This window comes from Megachile rotundata, chromosome 5 (assembly GCF_050947335.1).
Source record: "Megachile rotundata isolate GNS110a chromosome 5, iyMegRotu1, whole genome shotgun sequence".
Taxonomy (NCBI): domain Eukaryota; kingdom Metazoa; phylum Arthropoda; class Insecta; order Hymenoptera; family Megachilidae; genus Megachile; species Megachile rotundata.
This window is the reverse complement of record NC_134987.1, coordinates 19,813,382-19,834,991: the sequence shown is the minus strand read 5'-3', so window position 1 is coordinate 19,834,991 and position 21,610 is coordinate 19,813,382. Positions and strand designations below refer to the sequence as shown.

At 28.1% G+C, this 21,610-nt stretch overlaps 6 protein-coding genes across 12 annotated transcripts; 4 read left to right on the top strand and 2 right to left on the bottom strand.

The window, feature by feature from the left end:
* The first annotated feature begins 525 nt into the window (after nt 1-525).
* Nucleotides 526-4,681, top strand: LOC100879633 (uncharacterized). 3 transcript variants are annotated; one of them, XM_012285249.2, is made up of 8 exons: nt 536-1,101; nt 1,450-1,538; nt 1,618-1,763; nt 1,844-3,061; nt 3,137-3,701; nt 3,784-3,993; nt 4,147-4,205; nt 4,290-4,681. In XM_012285249.2, exons 1-8 carry the CDS (start codon nt 980-982, stop codon nt 4,479-4,481), a joined length of 2,601 nt encoding a protein of 866 aa, XP_012140639.2. In that variant the 5' UTR covers nt 536-979; the 3' UTR covers nt 4,482-4,681. The 3 variants fall into 3 exon arrangements, with proteins under 3 accessions (XP_012140640.2, XP_012140639.2, XP_003703362.2); XM_003703314.3 differs by having other exon boundaries at nt 539-1,101; nt 1,844-3,701; XM_012285250.2 differs by lacking the exon at nt 3,784-3,993 and having other exon boundaries at nt 526-1,101; nt 1,844-3,701.
* A 4,123-nt stretch (nt 4,682-8,804) lies between these two features.
* ktub (Tub domain-containing protein ktub) lies at nt 8,805-11,384 on the bottom strand. Of its 2 annotated transcripts, none has more exons than XM_076531670.1 (8): nt 11,121-11,384; nt 10,526-10,661; nt 10,362-10,478; nt 10,106-10,281; nt 9,850-10,017; nt 9,412-9,757; nt 9,184-9,336; nt 8,805-9,108 (listed from the first exon to the last, which is right to left on the bottom strand). In XM_076531670.1, the coding sequence occupies exons 1-8, from the start codon at nt 11,160-11,162 to the stop codon at nt 8,975-8,977; spliced, it is 1,272 nt and encodes a 423-aa protein (XP_076387785.1). In that variant the 5' UTR covers nt 11,163-11,384; the 3' UTR covers nt 8,805-8,974. The 2 variants fall into 2 exon arrangements, with proteins under 2 accessions (XP_076387785.1, XP_003703262.1); XM_003703214.3 differs by having other exon boundaries at nt 10,362-10,454; nt 11,121-11,376.
* Nucleotides 11,385-11,627: 243 nt separating this feature from the next.
* On the top strand, nt 11,628-13,980 carry gdl (gonadal protein gdl). 2 transcript variants are annotated; one of them, XM_076531675.1, is made up of 2 exons: nt 11,628-11,819; nt 12,210-13,980. In XM_076531675.1, the coding sequence occupies exons 1-2, from the start codon at nt 11,699-11,701 to the stop codon at nt 12,758-12,760; spliced, it is 672 nt and encodes a 223-aa protein (XP_076387790.1). In that variant the 5' UTR covers nt 11,628-11,698; the 3' UTR covers nt 12,761-13,980. The 2 variants fall into 2 exon arrangements, with proteins under 2 accessions (XP_076387790.1, XP_003703264.2); XM_003703216.3 differs by having other exon boundaries at nt 11,750-11,914.
* Lon (lon protease homolog, mitochondrial) lies at nt 13,555-18,320 on the bottom strand. 3 transcript variants are annotated; one of them, XM_012285252.2, is made up of 11 exons: nt 17,882-18,320; nt 17,299-17,670; nt 16,956-17,180; nt 16,687-16,856; nt 16,239-16,531; nt 15,959-16,150; nt 15,578-15,882; nt 15,330-15,469; nt 14,975-15,257; nt 13,986-14,889; nt 13,555-13,915 (listed from the first exon to the last, which is right to left on the bottom strand). In XM_012285252.2, the coding sequence occupies exons 2-11, from the start codon at nt 17,553-17,555 to the stop codon at nt 13,661-13,663; spliced, it is 3,024 nt and encodes a 1,007-aa protein (XP_012140642.1). In that variant the 5' UTR covers nt 17,556-17,670; nt 17,882-18,320; the 3' UTR covers nt 13,555-13,660. The 3 variants fall into 3 exon arrangements, with proteins under 3 accessions (XP_012140642.1, XP_012140643.1, XP_076387751.1); XM_012285253.2 differs by having other exon boundaries at nt 17,767-17,897; XM_076531636.1 differs by lacking the exon at nt 17,882-18,320 and having other exon boundaries at nt 17,299-17,726.
* Nucleotides 18,321-18,662: 342 nt separating this feature from the next.
* Nucleotides 18,663-20,059, top strand: tex (THO complex 3 homolog tex). Its single transcript, XM_003703215.3, has 2 exons — nt 18,663-18,899; nt 19,220-20,059. The coding sequence occupies exons 1-2, from the start codon at nt 18,720-18,722 to the stop codon at nt 20,000-20,002; spliced, it is 963 nt and encodes a 320-aa protein (XP_003703263.1). The 5' UTR covers nt 18,663-18,719; the 3' UTR covers nt 20,003-20,059.
* A 137-nt stretch (nt 20,060-20,196) lies between these two features.
* On the top strand, nt 20,197-21,501 carry LOC100878107 (uncharacterized). Its single transcript, XM_003703217.3, has 2 exons — nt 20,197-21,113; nt 21,208-21,501. The coding sequence occupies exons 1-2, from the start codon at nt 20,433-20,435 to the stop codon at nt 21,289-21,291; spliced, it is 765 nt and encodes a 254-aa protein (XP_003703265.3). The 5' UTR covers nt 20,197-20,432; the 3' UTR covers nt 21,292-21,501.
* Nucleotides 21,502-21,610: the final 109 nt, after the last annotated feature.

The following is a 21,610-nucleotide window of genomic DNA, read 5'->3' as shown; positions in this document are numbered from 1 at the left end:
CACGCGGAATTAATCAGTTAACTTTGGCACCTTGCGCAGATCTAAATCGTAAGGGATAGATATGTGCAGTAAATTTTTACAAAGAAAGTAGTCAAAGTAAATGCAGCCGCAGCACTCTCAATGATTATGTAATTAATTTTTACGTATCCTTTAAAAAGTGTCCCTTAATAAGGGTGCAACGTCTCAACATAACTCACGGGCATGTTTCTGCATTATATATGATGATACCTAAACAATTATTACGTCTATGACTATAATAAGCTCAGTTTATTAGTTTTCTTCGATTTCAGAAGATGGTGTTTGAATCGCTATCGACTTGTGGTTTGTGCAATTGAATATACATGGTGAGACAACAGGAAGAAATTGCCAGAATTGATCATCAACAAAGATGATGTGGAAGAAAGATACGCTGGGTATATATAAAAAGGTCATTTAGAAAGATTATTTCTTTTATAGGATGAAGCTTAAAGGCGTATTTTCAATTTGCAACAAAAATTATTAACTATGATTCCCTAGACTTACAACAGTCTTATTGGGCAAATATATATTTCTAAAGAATTTCTAAATTAGTAAAAGTAAATGCTAAAGCTATACGGGGGAATAATATACTGCTGGAAAGGAAGTCTTATCTACAAAAGGAAAGTCAAGGAACGTTGTACAAAATGTAATAAAATGAACCGTCTATGATCATTCTTTTGTACCGTGGTCTGCTTTGATTCTTTTTAAAAACAAGCTGAAAATACAGAAAAAGTTCCTATTTTTGTATCTGTGGTTATGTTCACCAATGATTTGAATAAGTATAATATATACATATGCTTTTAAATTATAAACTCTGCCGAGTTCGTAGGTATTTTGTAAATGACTTAGCAAAATTCTACACTATTTTTATATATCTACCACGTCATCTGCCGAATGGGAAAATACATTAACGGTAAAATATGTGCTTACCGAAATATTTAATTTCGTAATTTGAGCGAAAATGTCAGAACGAAAAGTGGATGTTGGAATTGTGCAGAAGCAGTGTACAAACGATACAAGTCTCATTGATAAAGCTGAAATTATTAATATATCTGCTTTTGATTGTGATGACATTGATGGCTGGTAAGTGACTTTACTGTAAGCTTCAATTAGTACAGTGATATACAATTACAGTTAATTGTAATTTTTTTAATTCTTTTTGTACCTAAGAAACTTAATGTTTGAAGATTTAATTCCTGCAAATTATTTACTGATACAAGTAATCCGTTAAGCATTGAAACTTTTAAATAATCATACAATATCTTATTTTCATTGTCAAAGCGTGTTATCAAAATGTTACAATTTAGTATAATTATAATGCTCATCGACAGATATGGTGTATTAATGAAAATCCTATTACTAAAGCAGAGGCATCCAATAGTTTTTCCCATGACCATAAATTACTTATGCATGTTATTGCTTGTTTATTAGGTTGTATATACCAACACGATATCAAACAGAATCCAAGGTTCAAGATTTGTACACCTGGTTAAAAAATGAACCAGAATTAAACTTATCAGGTATTTAAAATATCAATTAATTTATTATTGATGTGATTTTATATAATTTTATATTTAAATTTAAATATCTTGTACATAGCTAATAAAAAATTTGTGGACACGAGAACTTTTACAAGACCTAAAAAGCGGTCTAGTAGATCTACTTTTGAATCTATTTTGGAAACTTTATCATCACCTGTAGCAAATATATGGAAAACCTCAAATTTTCCAAATGTAGATGAAGATGTAAGTTCATATTCGCATATACTAAACAGGATAAATGTACTTTGAACATTTTCATTTATACATATCTTTTTTGTTTAAAGTTAAATAAATATTCAGACACAACTACTGCCAACAAAGATGAAACTGTACCTCCTATGTTAAAAATGACACCTACAACAAATGTTAACCTTCTTGCCGATGAAGTTGCAACAACATCAGGTCAAGAAAGTATGGAAGTGTTTTTAAATATGTCTCACTCAAAAGGAATTGATTCGTTTATTAATTTAATGGAACCTGGACTTAGTGACCCATTGATGAATGTTTCACAACCATCTATTTTTTGTTCGTCTATTATCTCATTGCCTAGAGATGATTCTTTACATAATACAGATTGTGATAAAGAAGAGGAATTTTCAAATTCAATTCATACCCATGACAAAGGAATTAATAAGTATAAGGATAGTAAAAATTCAAATATGAATGAAACATTTTCTAAAAGCAATGAATTGGATAATAACGAAAGTTACTGCCTAAGTCCAGCAGATAAAACATTTACAAATGAATCTGATACAATGAAAAAAATGGAATTAAATGAAACATATGATGCAGAAGTAATTTCTGCAGGAGTTATATCAAATTTGGATATAGATAAATCCAGTACAATTAATTTGTCTTCCGCAGTTGTAAATAAAGATGACAGAAATACAAAATTGTTACAGCCAAGAAATATTGAAAAGAAAGATTTACCTGATTTGAATGTTATGTATCTACCAACTTCTCAAAAAGCTGATAACTCATGTACTTTAGATGCTACATATTCTGCAACAGAAACTGATAAACTAGTTACAGATATGACTTTGACTTATGAAAGTAATGCAGAAAGAGATAAAGATCAAACATATGACTTACAAACAAATACAGGTAACAATACCTCAAAAAATATGGTAGAATCTTCCACATTTTCTGCAAATTCTTCCTTTACACTTATGCATGATAATGTTTTGAACTCCACATTTAAACTGCCTCTTCATTCAACCCCAAAAAATATAGATACATTAAATTCAACGTTCAAAGCAAGTAATAAGCATTTAGAATCATCTCGAATATGGAGTTCAAATTTTAAAGTGCCTACATCATTAAGGAAAGAATTGTTAGCAGAAATACATAGAAGTGGAGATCATAGACTTGATTGTACATATAATCATACAAGCAAAGAACACCAAAGTAAAAATTCTAAAAAAGAAATCGCTGAGGAAATATCTAACCAGAATGTTAAAAGTGATATTCCCATAGAAAATAAATATAATACATATAAAAAGGTATCATCGTTTGATAAAATCGAACCACAAACTGAAACAGAAAATGAAATAGAAACGTGTATTCAAAACTTGCAGGACAAGAAATACTACACCTTTACAAAAAAAAGTAGTGCTCATGGTGGAAAGACTGATGTGGAAAACGCTGAATCGTTAGAGAATATGGATGCTACATTTGTGAAACCCCTTCCAAAGTTACAGAAAAAAAAGCAGCATATTCCACGAATGCTTTCGAAATTACCACAGTTCCTTCAAAAATCTAATCCCAATCTTGTGTCTAATTCTCTGAAAACCGTTAATATAACTAGTTGTACAAATGCTCCTAGTTATGGGTACATGAAAGGTTCGCAGCCAAATATCGTAAGAGATGTTGAAAGGAGTCTGGTGAATAAATTATACCCTCTAGGAAAAATAAAAAGTGGTTCCGAACAACGGTTATTAGAACTGAATTCAGGCGTAGGAGAACTTCAAATTTTAGGCGCTGGAGGATCTACAGAAAGTATTGAAAGTACTCAGAGCGCTCACAGTGCACCTGATTTAGATGACAGACTCAGTACATGTTCAGATAGTAGTCACAATTCATGTACAACACAACCAATGAATATTGAACAGTTACAACAGATAGTACGAATGCAGGAGGAAAGTAAGTTACATTCTACATTTAAGTAATATTATTATGTGCAATTAGTTTAAAATATTGGAATGTATTGTATTATGATCATCAGGTTTAAAACAAGATACAAAACCTCAATTAAATAGGCGAGTGTTAGAAAATACATGGATTGACGCGAAAAAAGATTTACATTCTCCTATAGTTAAGAATGGACTCGATGGTTGTGAAAGCGATGATTCACCCTTGAGTATAGATTTTACTGTTAAAACAAGTTCTCCAATATTAAGTCCAACTAGATCTAGTCAGTCAATAAATGCTGATGGTAGGTCAATATATTTGATTTATATTTTATAATGTTTACTGTCTAGAACATATAATCAATTTGTTAAATAGAATTAAGTAATAATATGCAATAAGTACTTAAATATTATTGAATACATTATATAATTTTGCACATGTTACTACATTGTTTAAGGTCAATCTACACAAACTGTAATGAAACATCAAAATGATATAGATGTTGGAAAAGTTGAAGTAAGTCTAGTGTTTGTTTTGTATAAGAATTATCAAAAGATATTACGAAAATAGTTTAACTGTTCATTGAATATTAAATTACAGGTGTTTAATAAACCAATGATGAAAATTGAAAACAAAACAAGACTGCGACAACCAACGAATTGGAATACTGGAAATAGACCTACAAATCTTATGAGTGCTATTCCTAGACCACCATCGCGCATACCAGCTCCCAGGTTTGTGAGGCCAACTGTAAAAAATGTTCAAAGTGATATAAAACGAGGATACATGTAAAATTTTTTGAGGGAGCACTAAGAATCAACGTATGCGTTTTTAAACAACATTCTTATTCTAATTTGTATTCGTAATAATAATTTGTATAGAAGATATTTTTAAGTTATGGTCTTGGAGGGATAGTGAAGATTCTTACCTAACATGATAAAAAAATTCAGTATTAAATTTCCAAGGGAATAAAAGGGTATAAACAATACTGACTCCTCAGCGTATTCCAATTTCAGTAGATCTGTTATAAAACTATTGCAGTATAACTTTTTATGATAGCTTTTGGAAGTTTAATTATTGGTTAATTATTTCAAAGTTTGTGATTTTTAAATCCTTATTTAACGATTTAGTTAGGAATAATGTGAGAAGATACTATTATTATTTAAACCAAAAATTCCCCTCCAAATCATTTTTATTTTTCTTATAACTATCATTTTTACCATATTTATATTTTCATTCTAATTGAAAGTTTTTAATCTATTGCAAGACTACAATAGTATAATGAATATAAATTGCTATATTCGCAATAAGAAATATCCCAATTACACATATAAAAATATGCGAATAATCTTTTATAAAAATGTCGTGAATATGACATGGAATTTTGTATCGACAAGAAACTATATGCTTGACGTGTATATTATATTTAAAGGGTTGAATGATATACCAGTAATATCTGTGTATAAATATTAAAAGAATGTTTTGCTACTTCTGATGCAGGTCACTTTTTAAAAAATTTATTAAAAATATATTCACGTACATTTTTATCTAATAAAAATAGAACTTTTCAGATAAGACATCTGCAATAATTTGTAACAGTAAAACACACCGTATAGATAGAATTTTAAAAATCACCTCTTTTATAAATTTTAAGTAGCATAAAAGCTAACGTGGAAAATACAAATATATGGCCTATACAGAGGTAGATACACAGCAATTTGTGATACATCATTAACTCTATATTTTAAATACCTTCAAGTATAATTTCTTGCTGATCTGTAGAGTGTATATTCCTAAATTATGAAGTTATCAAAAATTGGTTATAAAATTATTCACATATCATAATAAGATTGATGTCAATCGTAATATTAAAAACGTACATTTTTAATAATTCTATTTAAATAGTAAAATAAAAACTTTGTATGCTGAAAATTAAAAATTACACGTTATACAAAATTATAGAGGTGTTCCATGATACACTCTATAATGGCCTTCCATTGCATAATAAAAGAGGTATAAATTCAAAAAATGTAGTTCAAAATAAAAGACTGGAACATTTATGCAAGGATAAGTAAATTTTTTTGTAATACAAAAAAACACTTTAGCCAAACTATAGTAAGATACGTGAGAAAATAATATAACATTTTCTTATGTTTCCAAATATAGTAACTAGCTCTTTATCTCCTAATAAAGAGCTTTCTAAACTGTGCGTGTCAAATTTTATAAATTTAATTGAACGGAAAAACCTCTAAAATACATGAAGAATTGTCTAAAGAATTTTAATTTCAGAATGAAAAAGATAGATAAAATATTTATCATATACTTTATATATTTTATTTCCATCCTGAAATTTAATTTCTTTTTGCAAACATAAAGGACATTATTATAAACATATTACGATGTATAGGTATTCATGAAATTGTAATATCTGAAAGATACGTTTATGTTGAATTCAGATTGCAATACTATTTCAATTGCTAATAAAATAAAGTATTACAAAAAATGCATTGAACACAGAAGCTGTATAAATATACAAAAAACTAAAATAACTAGGGCATTGATAAAGAGTCTCTTAAAATGTAAAAAAAAATAGTTTATTATTGTGGTATAGAATTTTTATACAAAGCATTCAAAATAAATTTTAGAACCCATAAATTTCTAATATTTTTCAGAGATATATATTTAAAAAAGATTTTCAAATTTTGTTGGCTCTTTAAAAATGTCCTATATGTATACCTATACATTACATAGAATACATCTTTTCCTACTTCTTACACCAACAACTTTCGTTAGTTATCTTTGTATTTGACATTTTTTAACTTAACATTTCTCTTCTGTAATTCTTTGCACGAAGTAATAACAGCAAGGGGAATAACGAAATACTTGTATTCTAATATGTTCTTTAAGATATTACTGGTTTTAAACATATCGTTGCAACTTGTCCATTTATCATTGAATTTTAATGCTGCATATTTTATAATGAATTGTTACGCTTGTTGCGTTATGTTTGAATTTGTAATAAGATGTGCATGGATCTATAGATACCTATGACATGTACACTGCAGAGTAAGCTTGGCTATATTTAAGAGGTTTATTTGTTGGATGCCAATAATTCTATTCAATTAGTTTAGTAATCATATATTAATAAATAAGAAACTAGAAAATAAAACAATTAAGATGTCCAGTTTTACATGATCAGAGCTTTTAAATATTTTTAAACAGTATAAAATCATTAGCAAAAAATAAAACAATAGTGAGATTAATAATACGTTTAAATACAAATACAGAAAAGATGAAAATAATATTCTTGAATTAATGTTCTTTTTATTAAACAGATTTCCATGAGAACAAATTTTAAAATGTATTCATGTTGTAAATAATAAATATAAAGTGATAGTCATGTTATACTCTTTATTTTTAAATGTTAGACCTTAAGTGCCTTTATTGTATTACGATAAAAAGAAGTCTTTTTATACATTCAAACTGAGGAAATTAAATATCTGCTCATTAATTATACTGTTCAGTATTTGTGTAAAAATTAAATGTGATCTTTTTCTAATTAAAGCTTATAGTAATAAATATTTTACAACTGCAAAATACATATTTTATGTAACACCACTGCCCCAACTTTATGTATCATAAAACAATGTTGATTTAGTGTTATTGCATATTTTGTACTTTGTGTGAAATTGAAATTAAACTTATGCTAAAACATTATTTGCTGATTTCTAGAGTAATAGTCTTTATTACATAAACCGTAAGTTTAGAACTAATATATCAAAATTTTACAATCTGTGTTTATTTTTCAGTAATCATTAAAAATATGAACTAACAATATGCTTACTCATACACAAACGCGCGCGCGCATAGTAAAGTGACATTAATACATATTTAAATGCAGTTTAATACTTACATTACTAAAATGAAAAATAAATTGATTATGAAATGTTACATTTATAAAATATTTAATCAATATCTCAGACATTATTAATACTGTTTAACTATATAATTCCAACTGATTTCTTCCTTTCAATAAATTATTTTTATCTTTTAATAGCACCTTTTCATTAACAAAACATGATTTGTACAGTTACAAATTTGTTAGTATCCTTGAAGGTGTTTTGGCTAATTTTATTTTATTTTATTTTTTTTTTTTTAAATAAATTTACACTTATCTGTACCACATTTTTTGCTACAGATAATATTAGGAGTTATAAAATCATAATTAATTTTTACTTCGTCACATCATAATCATAATAATTAACTATGTATATTGAAAATTTAAAAGTATACTTAATAAAATTTGATTTTGAATGTGAAAAAATTGCAGTACATAATATTATGTAAAGGCACAATATTAATATAATTTATTAATTTTATGTATCATTTATCTATGTAGACATATCTTTGGTATTTTTTTATCATATTAATTATAATGATATAATAGTGATTCTTTTGAAATAATTATATTTATATCAATAACAACAATAGGGACCCCAATAAAGTAATAGATATAAAATAAATATAATATGTATTTAGAATGATAGTTCACTCAAACACCATAAAATAACATGTGCTTAACTTTGAGAAAATAGTGGTGCTGTAATAAATAATTTATTATGTATTCTACATATTCTCAATAGAAAAGTTCATTCTGATTTTTTTGTCTTGGGCAGTAAATTGTGCAATATTTTAATATACTCATTGTGATAAGTTTGAGCATCCACAGCACTATTCGCGTAAACATTATGTCATTTATGACATCAAATCATCAATTTTTTCAAAAACTGAACAATGGATTAATTTGTATCTTTTGTTATTATGTTTTATGATTAATTAATGAAACGTTAGTAATACATGTTTTGGTATGTTTGTCTTTAATGTCACGATTATATCATTTATATTATTTGTCGTGGAACATTCATATGCAATATATTATTATTATCATTTTTAATACAGCTTCAAATATATAGTACAAAACGGAATATATAATATAATACATAAGTGTTTGCAACAATGCAATCATAACTGTTGTCTTGACATATAAATCTGATTACCATATGTATATTTAACGTTTAAAAATGTTATCCGTATATAAGAAAAGTGAACACACGATTTATACTGATCATTTTTTAATCCAGTTTCGATAGAATAATTATTACGAATATATTTATAAAAAGAAATCACTGCAATCTGTTGATTGTCCATTGCAGATGTTTCTGATCGATATGATTTACTATTCACAAACGTGTAATAAATTGTGTACTTAATTATATATTATATTCTTATTCACAAGCTAACTTACTATCGAAGCTGCTCAGAGCAATCGCAAATGCTTGTAATGTGCATAATGGAAATCTGTAATCCATTGTAAAAACATCTTCTGCTACACGACCAAATTGCATGACAACATAATCAACTGTAACACAAAATTTAATATTAATTTTCAGAATCAATCACTTGTTTGTTTAAATTAAATGTAGAAAATACAAACCATCACTATCATGTACAACTTGAAAATTTTTTACAGAAGCTTGCGTTACGCGTCCGTGAAAATTAAGTACATACGATTGCGTATCATCATTCCACACAGGAGTTTTATTATGTAATTCTATTAAGTTATCCATATTTTTGGTTTTCCAACGTTCTATAAAAAAAAGGTTCATATTGATATCTCAATTTTCTTAACGATTTACCCAATAAAATAATAGTGAAGATATACCAAGTAAAGTTTCTGATTCATCTCGTGGACAAATTTCAACTCTTTTTTGATCTGATGTCATTCCAGGAATGATAACAGTCATTTTGCGTGGTCCTTTGAATCCTAAAACATTAGTGTCGTATATCACTGCAGCTAATTCTTGTCTTGGATTAAAACGATCGTCACGTTTATCGTCTTTTATTAATGAATATCCATTATCGTAAACAGTAAACTGCGTTCCCAAAAGATTCGACCTTAATTTTCCGATGTAAGACTCTCCCGCCCGTGAGAGATCTGTAGGATCAGTGGAAATTAAATAATTACTCGTCGTACTTTTTTTTCTTTTGCGCCCAGCTAACAAAAATATCTGTAAATGAAAGACTGAACGTTGTTTCTATTCTTTAACAGAATAACAACCATTATTTAACAGCTCAACTGATTAGAAGAATCAATACACACTTTTTTGCCATAATCACGTTCTAAGTGTAAAAAATAGGTTGGATAGAGACCACGATCCATACCCTTCCTGTCACGTGTTATCCTACATTTGTAATGCATTTTTTTATTTGCTGGTTGTAATACAAAATGCTCAATATTGCCTTCTACGTTTCCTTCCAGTTCTGGGCTCTACATAAAAAGTATAAAATTTTTTTCTTTATATTCTCATCTTACCTTATCTTTATATATTTATGATATATAATCGTTATTTGCTTACTGAAGAATTATTTTCTCTATTAATGAGCATGCTAGCCCCATCCGATGGTGCTACCCTAAGTGGTGAAGGACATGGTAAAGATTCTGAAGGTGAATGTATATCTATGGGTGATGATTCTTCATCTGCACAATCAGCGGCTTCCATAGTTTGATAAAAACCTCCTTCTGTACTTACTTCTGTGTTAAAATCAATATATCTTTTTATATTACAACTGAAGTAACATAAATTTTTAATCAATATCATGATATTAACATACCATTAATTCTTGTTTCTATATCCTTATTCTCTGAAAATGTACTTAAATCAGGGTTTGTCTGTGATATACTAAACTGTAGTGGCCCATCGTATCCTATAATAATTTTATGAAATATATCTAGAAATTTAATTTATCTGCATTTTTTATATCCTTTACAAAAATACCTCGAAGTTCTTTATTTGGATTCATCCATTTTGTAGAGTGACTCGTAAACTGTGTACTTGATATATTAGATGCCTGTACCATTCCTCCAGCACCACTCTGTCTTTTTTGTTTCATTTTTTGTGCAATTAATTGCCTCTATAATATATTGTTAATTATTAGTTAATAAAATAACTTGTAATATCTTACAGGTTCTTAATGTTCCTTGTTATTAGTTTACCAATATTTTAAAAATAAGCATTTTGTGCATCTTTTTACACTTGTATAAACAGGGAGAATTTAAAGCTTGTCCCTATTTAAACAACAGTTTAATAATACTAGTACTCAAAATTTGTATACTTTAACATAGCCTTTAATAGTAGATTAATTACTTGAATCATTATACTTAAATTTAATAATCACTTAAGATTGACCTACTTTTTATTTCTGTGTATATATATATACTGCGGTAAAAATAATTATAAATTTTCATAGAAAATTCATAAAAATTATTTTATCAAATTTTTGTTTTTTTAAATATTAAGCATATAATATGTATTCTTGTACTTTAAATGAAATTTAAAATTCTTAAATTATCGTATGCAGAAGCTTATATACCTGCTGTTCGAGTTTTTGTTGTCTTAAATCTAAAGATGTCATACTGGCAATATGTATTGATGAGAACTGTCATATACGATTGATTTTCAGAATAATTCAACTTATCACAGAACCAGTTTGTTTACGCTAAACATATACCGTCGCCCATGGCTACCTAGGCAACCGAATGATAGAAAATTGTAATACATTTTTAAGGCATAATCGCATCAAAGAAAACTGTCAGTCATTGCATAATGTAAATAATATTTGCTCGTTTTATTGTAGTTTTATATAAGATTCAAAAATAATTTCAGTAATTTTTTGACACACTTCTTTTAAAATTTATATTTATATTTTAGAAGGAAATAAAATATTACATGACCCATAATTTATAGAAAGTTTTAGTCATAAATTAAAATTGTTATTCAAATGTTATAACATTAATTATTTAAAAAAAAATTAATTGTATTAAATATTCATCAATGATTGCAATGAAAAATGTATATAATTTATTTCTGATATAGTTCTTATAAAGATATAACACGGTTATGAGTATTACGGATCTGTGAGTTGAGACATGTTTCATAAAACACAGTCTCATGTCTATATCAGTTTTACCTAAGTTATATGTTCTACCAAATACTTTTATGACTAATCGTTTAGATTTACGATCACGCTATATTTTAGTAGGAATCATAATGTTAAAAATCTTATGTCAAGGTGAAAAGCGTTTATCCAAATCCTGCATTACCAACAATCCGATGTTCTAAAATACCAATCGTTTAAAAAGAAGTCAGAGTTATCAATCGTTGATGGTGAACAATAATTTCATTTACTTAATAACAATTGTGTTAAAAAATTTCTAATAAAATGTTGAAAATAATTTATTATTTATTCGCTTATTTATTTTAACCATGTATCATTGTGTTTGAAATTTATTTCAAAGAGTTTATGAATAGTGAATGCCAAAAAATAATTATTTTATACCTAACCTTACTTTTGATTTGTTACTTAAACAAATATGATTATTTTTGTTACTCTATCAGTATATACAATGTAATCAACATTTATGAAAAAATCACATTGATATGCACGTAATTTGTTGCTTAGGTTCTATGTTTCTCATTGACAAAATAATGGATGTTCCTGCTCCAACTCCACAAGATCTTCAAAGAAAGCTTTATTTTTTAGTAGAACAGCTTCAACATATGGCTGGGGAACTTCCTGCAAAATACCAGATGCGTCTTCCTTATGAATTATTGTCTGGTTTAGCTAATTCACTATTAAATGATACAATCTTTGAAATTGTTAAAGGATTAATGGAAATTCAACACGTTACAGAGAAACATCTTTTCCAACAGCGTCTTCAATTATTGAACCAACAAAAAATTGAAACTCAAGAGTCTATATCATCAACATCTACAGAAGAAGAAAGAATAGCAATAAAAGCAGCATTACATAAAAAACATAAGGAAGAATTAAAACAATTGGATATGAAATTAGTTTTACAGCTGGATCAAAAAGTAGCTGATCAACAAAGCATTTTAGAAAAAGCTGGAGTACCTGGATTTTATGTCACAAACAATCCAATAGAAATTCAAGTACAAATGAGACTATGTGATTTTATAATTAGACTTAGCAAAATGGAAGTTCCAAGTTAATGTTAACTGTAATTTATAAAAAACTGTATATTAACACTTTGCTAGTATCTTTTCAGTTAAGAATTTATAATTAAATTCTGAATTATGTACTTTAAAATTTATTTTAACTAGTAAGTTATGCAATGAATTAATTATTTTTCATACATGCTATTTTTGTAAAACTATTTTTGTATTCATTTTTATATAATTAATGTAATGAATAAAATAATTGATTTTTCAGGTCTTCTGAAAATCGAGGTATTTGTAACACATTCATATAAAATATTCTTTTTATTAATCGAGATTTTTGGAAATTATATGAATTATGTACAATTGATGTCTATATAGTAAATAACACTTTGTAATACAGAACAAATGATGTTCTGCATATAAACGATAGATCGTATTTACATTTTATTATAAGTATTAATTTCAAGTATTGAATTATTACATTATATGCAAAGATAAGAAAAGATAGTATTTACAACTATTTTCAAAATAAGGCTTATAAAAGAAAATTATTAATGTATTGTGATAAAGAAATTGAATTTATCATATACTGAACTTGCTTATCTGTCTTTTAGAATTAAATAAATTAGTTCTCTATTTGTACAAAAAGATTGTATAATTCAAAAACTGCAGATTCTTTATGCTAAAGTAAATCAATAAGTTGTTTAATATTTTACAATTTGTTTTGTTAAAAATAGTAAAGAACTTTTCAATTTGATTTGGCACGAAGAACCTACAATTTTCAAGTCAGGAAACCTTTTCAAAATTCTTTATATATCTAAATGACATACATATAAAAAAAAGTATTTGCCAAAATGAATTCTGTTTAATCGTTTTATACATCCAAATGTTTCAAATGGACTGTAGGTACGTAAACCTGTACGCTAATTAGTTTTTAAAATATGCAAGTACTTAGTTTTTAAACAATTCAGTCTTTTTACTCAAAAGTGGTGCACTTTGTGGAGTTGTAACATTAACATCTAATTTCTGGTATTGAACATTATTAGCAGTTTGCGGTTGCTCTGTTTCAAAACATATACGATATACGTCTTCAAAATGTGAAGCAAAGTGAACTTCAAGACCATCCGTTATGTACTTGGGTAAGTCGTTAAAATCCTTCTTATTTTCCTCGGGTAAAATTACACAGTTTACGCCGACTCGTTTCGCCTTAAAGAAATGTAAATTTTATGTATTACATGCAATTTATATTTAAATAAAATATACTTATGATACTTACGGCAATTATTTTTTCCTTAATACCACCAACAGGAAGAACTCTACCCATGAGACTAAGTTCTCCTGTCATTGCGACATTCTGTCTAATAGCTTTATTTTTAGCTAGTGAAATCAATGCTATCGCGATAGTAATACCTGCACTTGGGCCATCTTTTGGTGTGGCGCCTTCAGGAACGTGCAAGTGCAAATGAGAATCGTACAAGAAAGTATTAGATGGGTCTTCCCGTTTCAAAAAGTTCCTTGCAACCGTCAACGCTATTTGAATAGATTCTTTCATTACATCACCTAGATGACCAGTAACTTCAAAAGTACCATCTGCCTTTCCTGGTATCAATGGTTTCCTAATTGTTGTTTCAATAAATAAAGTAGAACCACCCATGGCAGTCCATGCAAGACCCATAACTACGCCCGGTGGTGTAATTTCATACATTCTATCATGTGTAAATACAGGTTTCCCTACGAATTCGTGCAAATTTTCTGCGGTTACATCAACTTTTTCCGATTCTTTCTTAACTACTTTGAATGCTACTTTTCGATGAACTTTTTCTATATGTTTCTGAAGACTTCGTACTCCTGATTCTCGGCAATAAGACTTAATTAATAAATGAAGCGCGCTATCATTTATATTAATTTGGCCATTAGTAAGACCCGATTCATTCATAGCTTGCGGTACTAAGTACTGCTTAGCGATTGCAAGTTTTTCTTCTGCTACATAACCTGACATATCTATCATTTCCATACGATCTCTCAAAGGTTCCGGAATAGTATCAATTACGTTTGCCGTACAAATAAAAAGAATTTTGGACAAATCGACCGTTACATCCAAATAATGATCTAGGAAATTTGCATTTTGTTCTGGGTCTAACATTTCAAGAAGAGCAGAGGCTGGATCTCCTTGATGACCTCTAATAAGAAACAAAAATAATATTAACAAATTGTTTAATACTTCGTGATTATAAATCCAATTCATAAAATTCTACAATTACTTACTTTCCAATTTTATCGACTTCATCAATTAGAATCAATGGATTTTCAGTCTTGGTTTTTTTTAAACATTGAATAACTTTTCCAGGCATAGCGCCCACATAAGTTCTTCTATGACCTTTGATTTCTGCTACATCTGTCATACCACCAACGCTAAATCTGAAATACTCTCTATTAAGGGCACGAGAAATTGATTTAGCTATTGACGTTTTCCCAACACCCGGTGGACCATGGAAACATAATATTTTTCCTTGCGTTGATCCTTTCAGTTGACTAACAGCAATAAATTCTAAATTTAAAAGAAAACAAAAGATGTAATTTATGCAATGAAGAAGTGCATATTCATCAAGCACTTCATTACCTAAAATTCGTTTTTTTATATCTTCCATTCCATAATGATCTTTATCCAAAATTTCAATTGCTTGTTGAAGATTCAAATTTTCAGAACTGGTTACACCCCAAGGCATGGAGGTTAGCCAATCTAAATAATTTCTTGTCACACTGAAAATAAGATTATACTACCAAATTAAAAATTGAACTTAATACTATGGTATAGAACTTGAATGCATCAAAAACTTATTATAAAATAATTATAAAATAAGTACATACTTAAATTCGCTACTATGACTTTCTAAGAAATTTAATTTATTTAATTCTTCCTCAAGTACATCCATTACTGCTTTTGGAACAGTTTTCTCTCTTATTCGTTCTCTATACTTTTCAGCTATTGCATCTTTGTCGTCTTTTTCTAGTCCCAATTCTTTTTTAATAACTTTCAATTGTTCATGAAGAATATACTTTTTATGTTGTTGTTTAACTTTTTCCTCGACTTCTCTACCAATCTTTTGTTGAAGTTTACTTAGTTCATATTCTTTTTTTAGAAGTGCAAGTGATAATCTTAGCCTTTTTAATATCTACAAGTAAAATTATTGCTTTAATTATTTAAATAATAAATTACTTTTATGAGTGACGCGGAAAACAATTCCTTACATCCATTTCTTCCAATACTTGTTGTAATTCCTGTGCATCTGCTCCTGTCAAAGCTGCACCTAAATCGCTCAAGTAAACTGGATTATCCACAACTCTTTGACCTTGGTGTAACATTTGTTGCAAGGACTCACGGTATAATGGATTCATACTTATTATGTCTCTGATTGTTTTAATTAACTCTTGAGTTAAAGCCTGTACATTAATTTTTTTGTCATATGTTGTAACAATTTTATTATAAGTTATATTTATTTATTAAATGGAACAAACTTTATATGTTTACCTTAATTTCTTCAGTTTGCCGGAATTTTTCATGAGTAATATTTACAACTTCTACCATCAATAAAGGCTGAGGTGAATTAGGATTAGCTTGAGGTGAATTAGGATTAGCTTGAGGTGCAGATTCAGTAGCACCAACTTTTTCTTCATTTTTTTCAACAACTGTTTCAACATCTTTATTTTCTGAAATATTAATTTCTTCAACTTTTTGTACTTTATCTGGTTCTGCTATTTTAGGTTCCATCTTTTTACGTATAAAGGATCTACGATTTGGTTTACCACTTGTAACTGGATCATCTACGAAAACGTAAATTTTTATCTTTAGTAAATATCACAAATGAAAGATTAAAATAAGAAACTTTGGTATTAAAGATACCTTATTGAGATATCTCATATTTTGTTAAAATATTATAGACATAATATATAGATTTTGAGTTAAACTTTATTCTTACCAGGAGCAGATTTTTGGAGATCTTCTAAAATCTGACCAACAATTTTAATTCTTCTATGTGCCATAACAACTAATCTTAATCGATTGCCTAAATCTTGGACTTCATGAATTTGTGCAAATGTTCCAACTGAATAAACTTCATCTAAATTTTGTACAACTTCTGCTTCATTTCTACCAAAATTATGTATTATATTTAATAAAATTCACTATAGACATTCATTGTAGAAACAACAATCATAATTATGGATTAAATTAAATTATATTACTTACTCTTCTGTTTTCTTTAAAAAGATTCCAACATAAGGTTGATTTAATTTGACTTTTCTACGAATTAAGTCCATAAGTATTGGATTAGTAAGTTCAACAAGTTTTATAAATCGTGGAAATACTGGATTTCTATTAATTGCTATGACAGGTACATGAGGCCACTCTTCTGGAACAACAACGGTAGCTGGTAATGCAGGTGGATCACTCAAGTAATCTTCACTGTTTTCACTGAAAATTAGGATATACATTCATTACATGTTAATTTAGTGAAATCATAATTCTAAAAATATTAGTTATTTAAATTTAAATATGTAAAAAATGAACCTAGAATGTATAAAAGATTTACTTAGGCGAATCCCTGTCAGATTTTTTAGTTGCAAATAACCTGACTGGTATAACGGCTGCATTTTGTCGACGACTATGAATATTTCTACTAAACATTCCATGACATTCGGTAATTTTTATTCTTCTATATTGCGGGCGCAAGTATATTGATAATTCTTCATGATCTAAACGGTGATTTCTGGAGAAGGATCGAACGTTCATCATACGATGCCGAAAAACGGGTAAAAGCTTAAAATTCATCGCTGTCGCCAAACGCATTATTTCCAATTTTAATCACAACTTATAAAAATATTATTCACGCGTTGAAACTACTTATAACTTGTATAAGGTTATAATTTTCTTCCCTTGATCTGCCTGATGCAACTCCGCTAACCTAGAAGAAATTCGTGTGTCGACTATATAAATATTGTACACATTATAATACTTATTGAGTTGGTACAAGCTGATATTATGTATATAATGATATTACAATTTTAGCTATACAGTAAAAGAGTGGAATGTATGATTTTCATTTGTTGTTTAACATAATCATTGATATTTTATTGATGTGTATGTGACATTAATTTATATATAGAAGTATTTACATAAAATAATCTTCACAGAATAATCTTCGTTCCACAGGAGATTATATATATACCATCTGACAAATTTTCGATATTATATGTATATCAGCTTTGATTGAATCAAACTGTAAACTCTACTCTAAAGTATGAATTTCTTTGTGAAAAAATAGGCATGATGAAGATTCGAAGAAAATTAGGAGATATTTGGGAAATTTATCCTTCTTCCTATTGTATTCACACTCGAGTGTAAATCTAGCTTTCCTTGCGATATCTTGCATGTACGATGTACGATGCATATTAGTTTGAACCAAATTTCAAATCGAGTCCAATATTATTTTTATTCGTTGCAAAATGACCCAACTTGCTTTTGAAAGCAAATGTTTACTTGGACAAATTTTTTATCCGCTTCGAAAATATCTTTTGTGAATTAGGCATAATGACCGTCAATGCTCTTGTACCACACAAATAGGGGGATTCCCTCTTAAATCTACCTCTGAATGTATATAATTTCCAATTTATAGGCGAACAAATTTGATCAATATTTCAACAAAAAAATAAAATTAATATCTGGTGTCTAGCAAAAGTTATTTCTATCATGTAATGTATAGACTTATTTATAATATAGATCTGTTTTTAAGTAGATAGTCTTCGGAATGCGTATAATGAATTACACGCATGTAGTCCTGCAGTCAAGTTTCGAGATTTTAGCTCATTCGTGACAAGAATTGCATAAGATTTATTAAATATTCTTTTCGTTATTTCTACAAATGCAATATTTAAATAATCATAATATTATGTAAGAATTAAGTGAATGTTTAGTTATCACTTATTCTTTAATTAATAAAAATACAAAATAACAATGTCCGTTTCTCGCGTTGAAGAACTAATTAATTATTTTAAATCACATAATAAAATTAAAGAGCAACAAAGTCATTCTGCTAAAGTACACAGCGTGGGATGGAGTTGTGATGGAAAACTTTTAGCTTCGGGTTCTTTTGATAAATCTGTTTGCATTTTTTCTCTCGGACCTGATCGTTTGGTATATAAACATAACCTTAAATACCGGTTATTTTGATTCTTTAATGTTACATACTACGTGATTTTCAATTAACTTTTAATTTGTATTTTGTTAAAATATTTATTAGATATTTTTAACCTTATAATAATATAATTAATGTTAATCATATTGAGTTTAATTAAGTTTGAGGCTATCATTTTTTATCTTCATGATATTTTATTTTTATTTTCTAATTACGTTCTACAACTAATATTTGGCATGCTAATGTTTTATAATGTTAAAGTTACATGTAGCAATATTTAGACTATTTAAAAATAAACTAATTAAAAATAAATTTTTAGAAGCAAGAAACAACATTTAGAGGACATGGTGGTAGTGTAGATCAACTGTGTTGGCATGCCTTTTACCCAGAATTGTTATCTACTGCAAGCGGAGATAAAACAGTTCGTATATGGGATACAAGGACTCAAAAATGCACAGCAAATATCAGTACAAGAGGAGAGAATATCAATATATCATGGTCACCTGATGGAAACACAATAGCAGTTGGTAATAAAGAAGATTTAGTGACTTTCATTGATGCAAGAGTAATGAAAATTCGTGCTGAAGAACAATTTAATTTTGAAGTAAATGAAATCTCATGGAACAAGGATTCTGATACATTTTATCTAACTAATGGCCAAGGTTGTGTACATATCCTTAGCTATCCAGATTTGGAACTATTACATGTGATCAAGGCACATCCAGGAACATGTATTTGTATAGAATTTGATCCAACTGGGAGGTATTTTGCAACTGGTTCAGCAGATGCCTTAGTTTCTTTGTGGGATGCAGATGAATTATGCTGTTTAAGAACATTTTCAAGATTAGAGTGGCCAGTGAGAACTATATCATTTTCTTATGATGGACAGTTATTAGCTGCAGCATCTGAAGATTTAGTAATTGATATTGGTGAAGTAGAAACTGGAGAAAAAATTGCAGATATACCTGTGGAAGCAGCAACATTTACAGTTGCATGGCATCCAAAACAATATTTATTAGCATACGCGTGTGATGACAAAGATACTTACGATAGAAAACGTGATGCTGGTAGTTTAAAAGTATTTGGATTTGCCAATGATTAAAATATTATTCTTAAACTTTTTTATAAAAATATATGATTACATTAAAAAACTATATAATTTGATTTTTGTACCTTTCCTAGTACATATTTAATCGATTATTTTTACTAGCAAATTTACTAGCAACTAGGATTTTTAGAATTCAAACTTAATTAATAAGTATATATAAGATTACAACTTGTAAGGATTTGATGAAAAGTTAATGCTATACAATTTTTATTTTTAAATAATCAAAAATGATTGAAAAGATGTTAAAATTAATTTTTAAATATTATGTTGAATTTTGGAACAAGCTTCAATAACAAAATTTGTTCATATTTCATTGTTATGATATTTGTTGACATGGTTACCAGTACTCATTTATTGTCTGCCTTCCTATACCCACCAAGATTGCTGAATTTTTTATTTAAAAAAATTATATTAACTTGTCTTTATGATGTCAAGTTTAAAAAACCATGAAATTAATTGTGAGTGCCAATATACATTAACATTAATGGACAAGGTTGCTGAAACAAAATGTTCTGAAATGAAGGATAGTTTTAATCATGTGCCCAGTATTCATGAAGTAGACGAAGAAGATACAGATGAAGAACATATTTGTGATCATGAAATTGACACTTCCAAAGATACTCAACAAATTACGGAAGTAACAGAAGGTATAGATGGGGATTCTATTTATAGTAATGAATCATTTTGTTCCGATGAATCTTATAGCGAATCTGAGGAAATCAATAACAGTTCAAGATATTTAAATGATTCTCACTCTTCATCTCGAATCACTGCTCATAAATGTGATAAGAAAAATAATGAAGACAATGGTCCACAGTCTGAAAGTGTTACAATAAACAGTGACATAAATTCTATTTGTAAAAGTTCAGTCTGCGAAGACGGTTCTCTGGCATGTAAACAACTGAAAAGTAAACGAAAAAACATGAGTTTTACAGATGCAGAATTGCGCAAGATTGAATGGGAAAATCAACTTCTTTTAAGAAAAATAATGGCTCAACAGAAACCAAGGGACAAGGTATTTCACAAAAATATACAACAACCACGAATAAGCAGTTCTGCAATAAATAGAAGAAAATTACAGAGAAAAATAGAGAATGAAAATATAGTATGTATAAATATTTAAATTTAACAAGGAGTATGATTAAAATGTTTCACTGTACATATAGTTGCCATGAATTATTTTATTAAAATATTTTCAGTTGCTACTCCAAAGGATACAACAGGCTAAACCATGTGTTATGAATACTATGACAAAATCTGGCTATAGACAGACAATTTTATAATCTGTAACAAACAATTTATATATTTTACACTAATCAGAATGAAATATATTTGATAATTTTTTACTTCTTAACTCGAACACTTGTCGTACAAACCTTATGGTTGTGATTTATATATGAAAATATATAACTGTAAGTGAATGTTTTTTAAAATGTTAAGCACATAAAAGCAAATAAATATATAATATTTTCGTGATAATCAATTATAATAAATTATTGTAGTCTTCTTTTGTTACAATATATTATACTTACTATTTGAAAAATTTTATTCAAGATGAAAACGAATTTCTTGTCAAGTATCTAGTTTTATCCAAATGTTAAT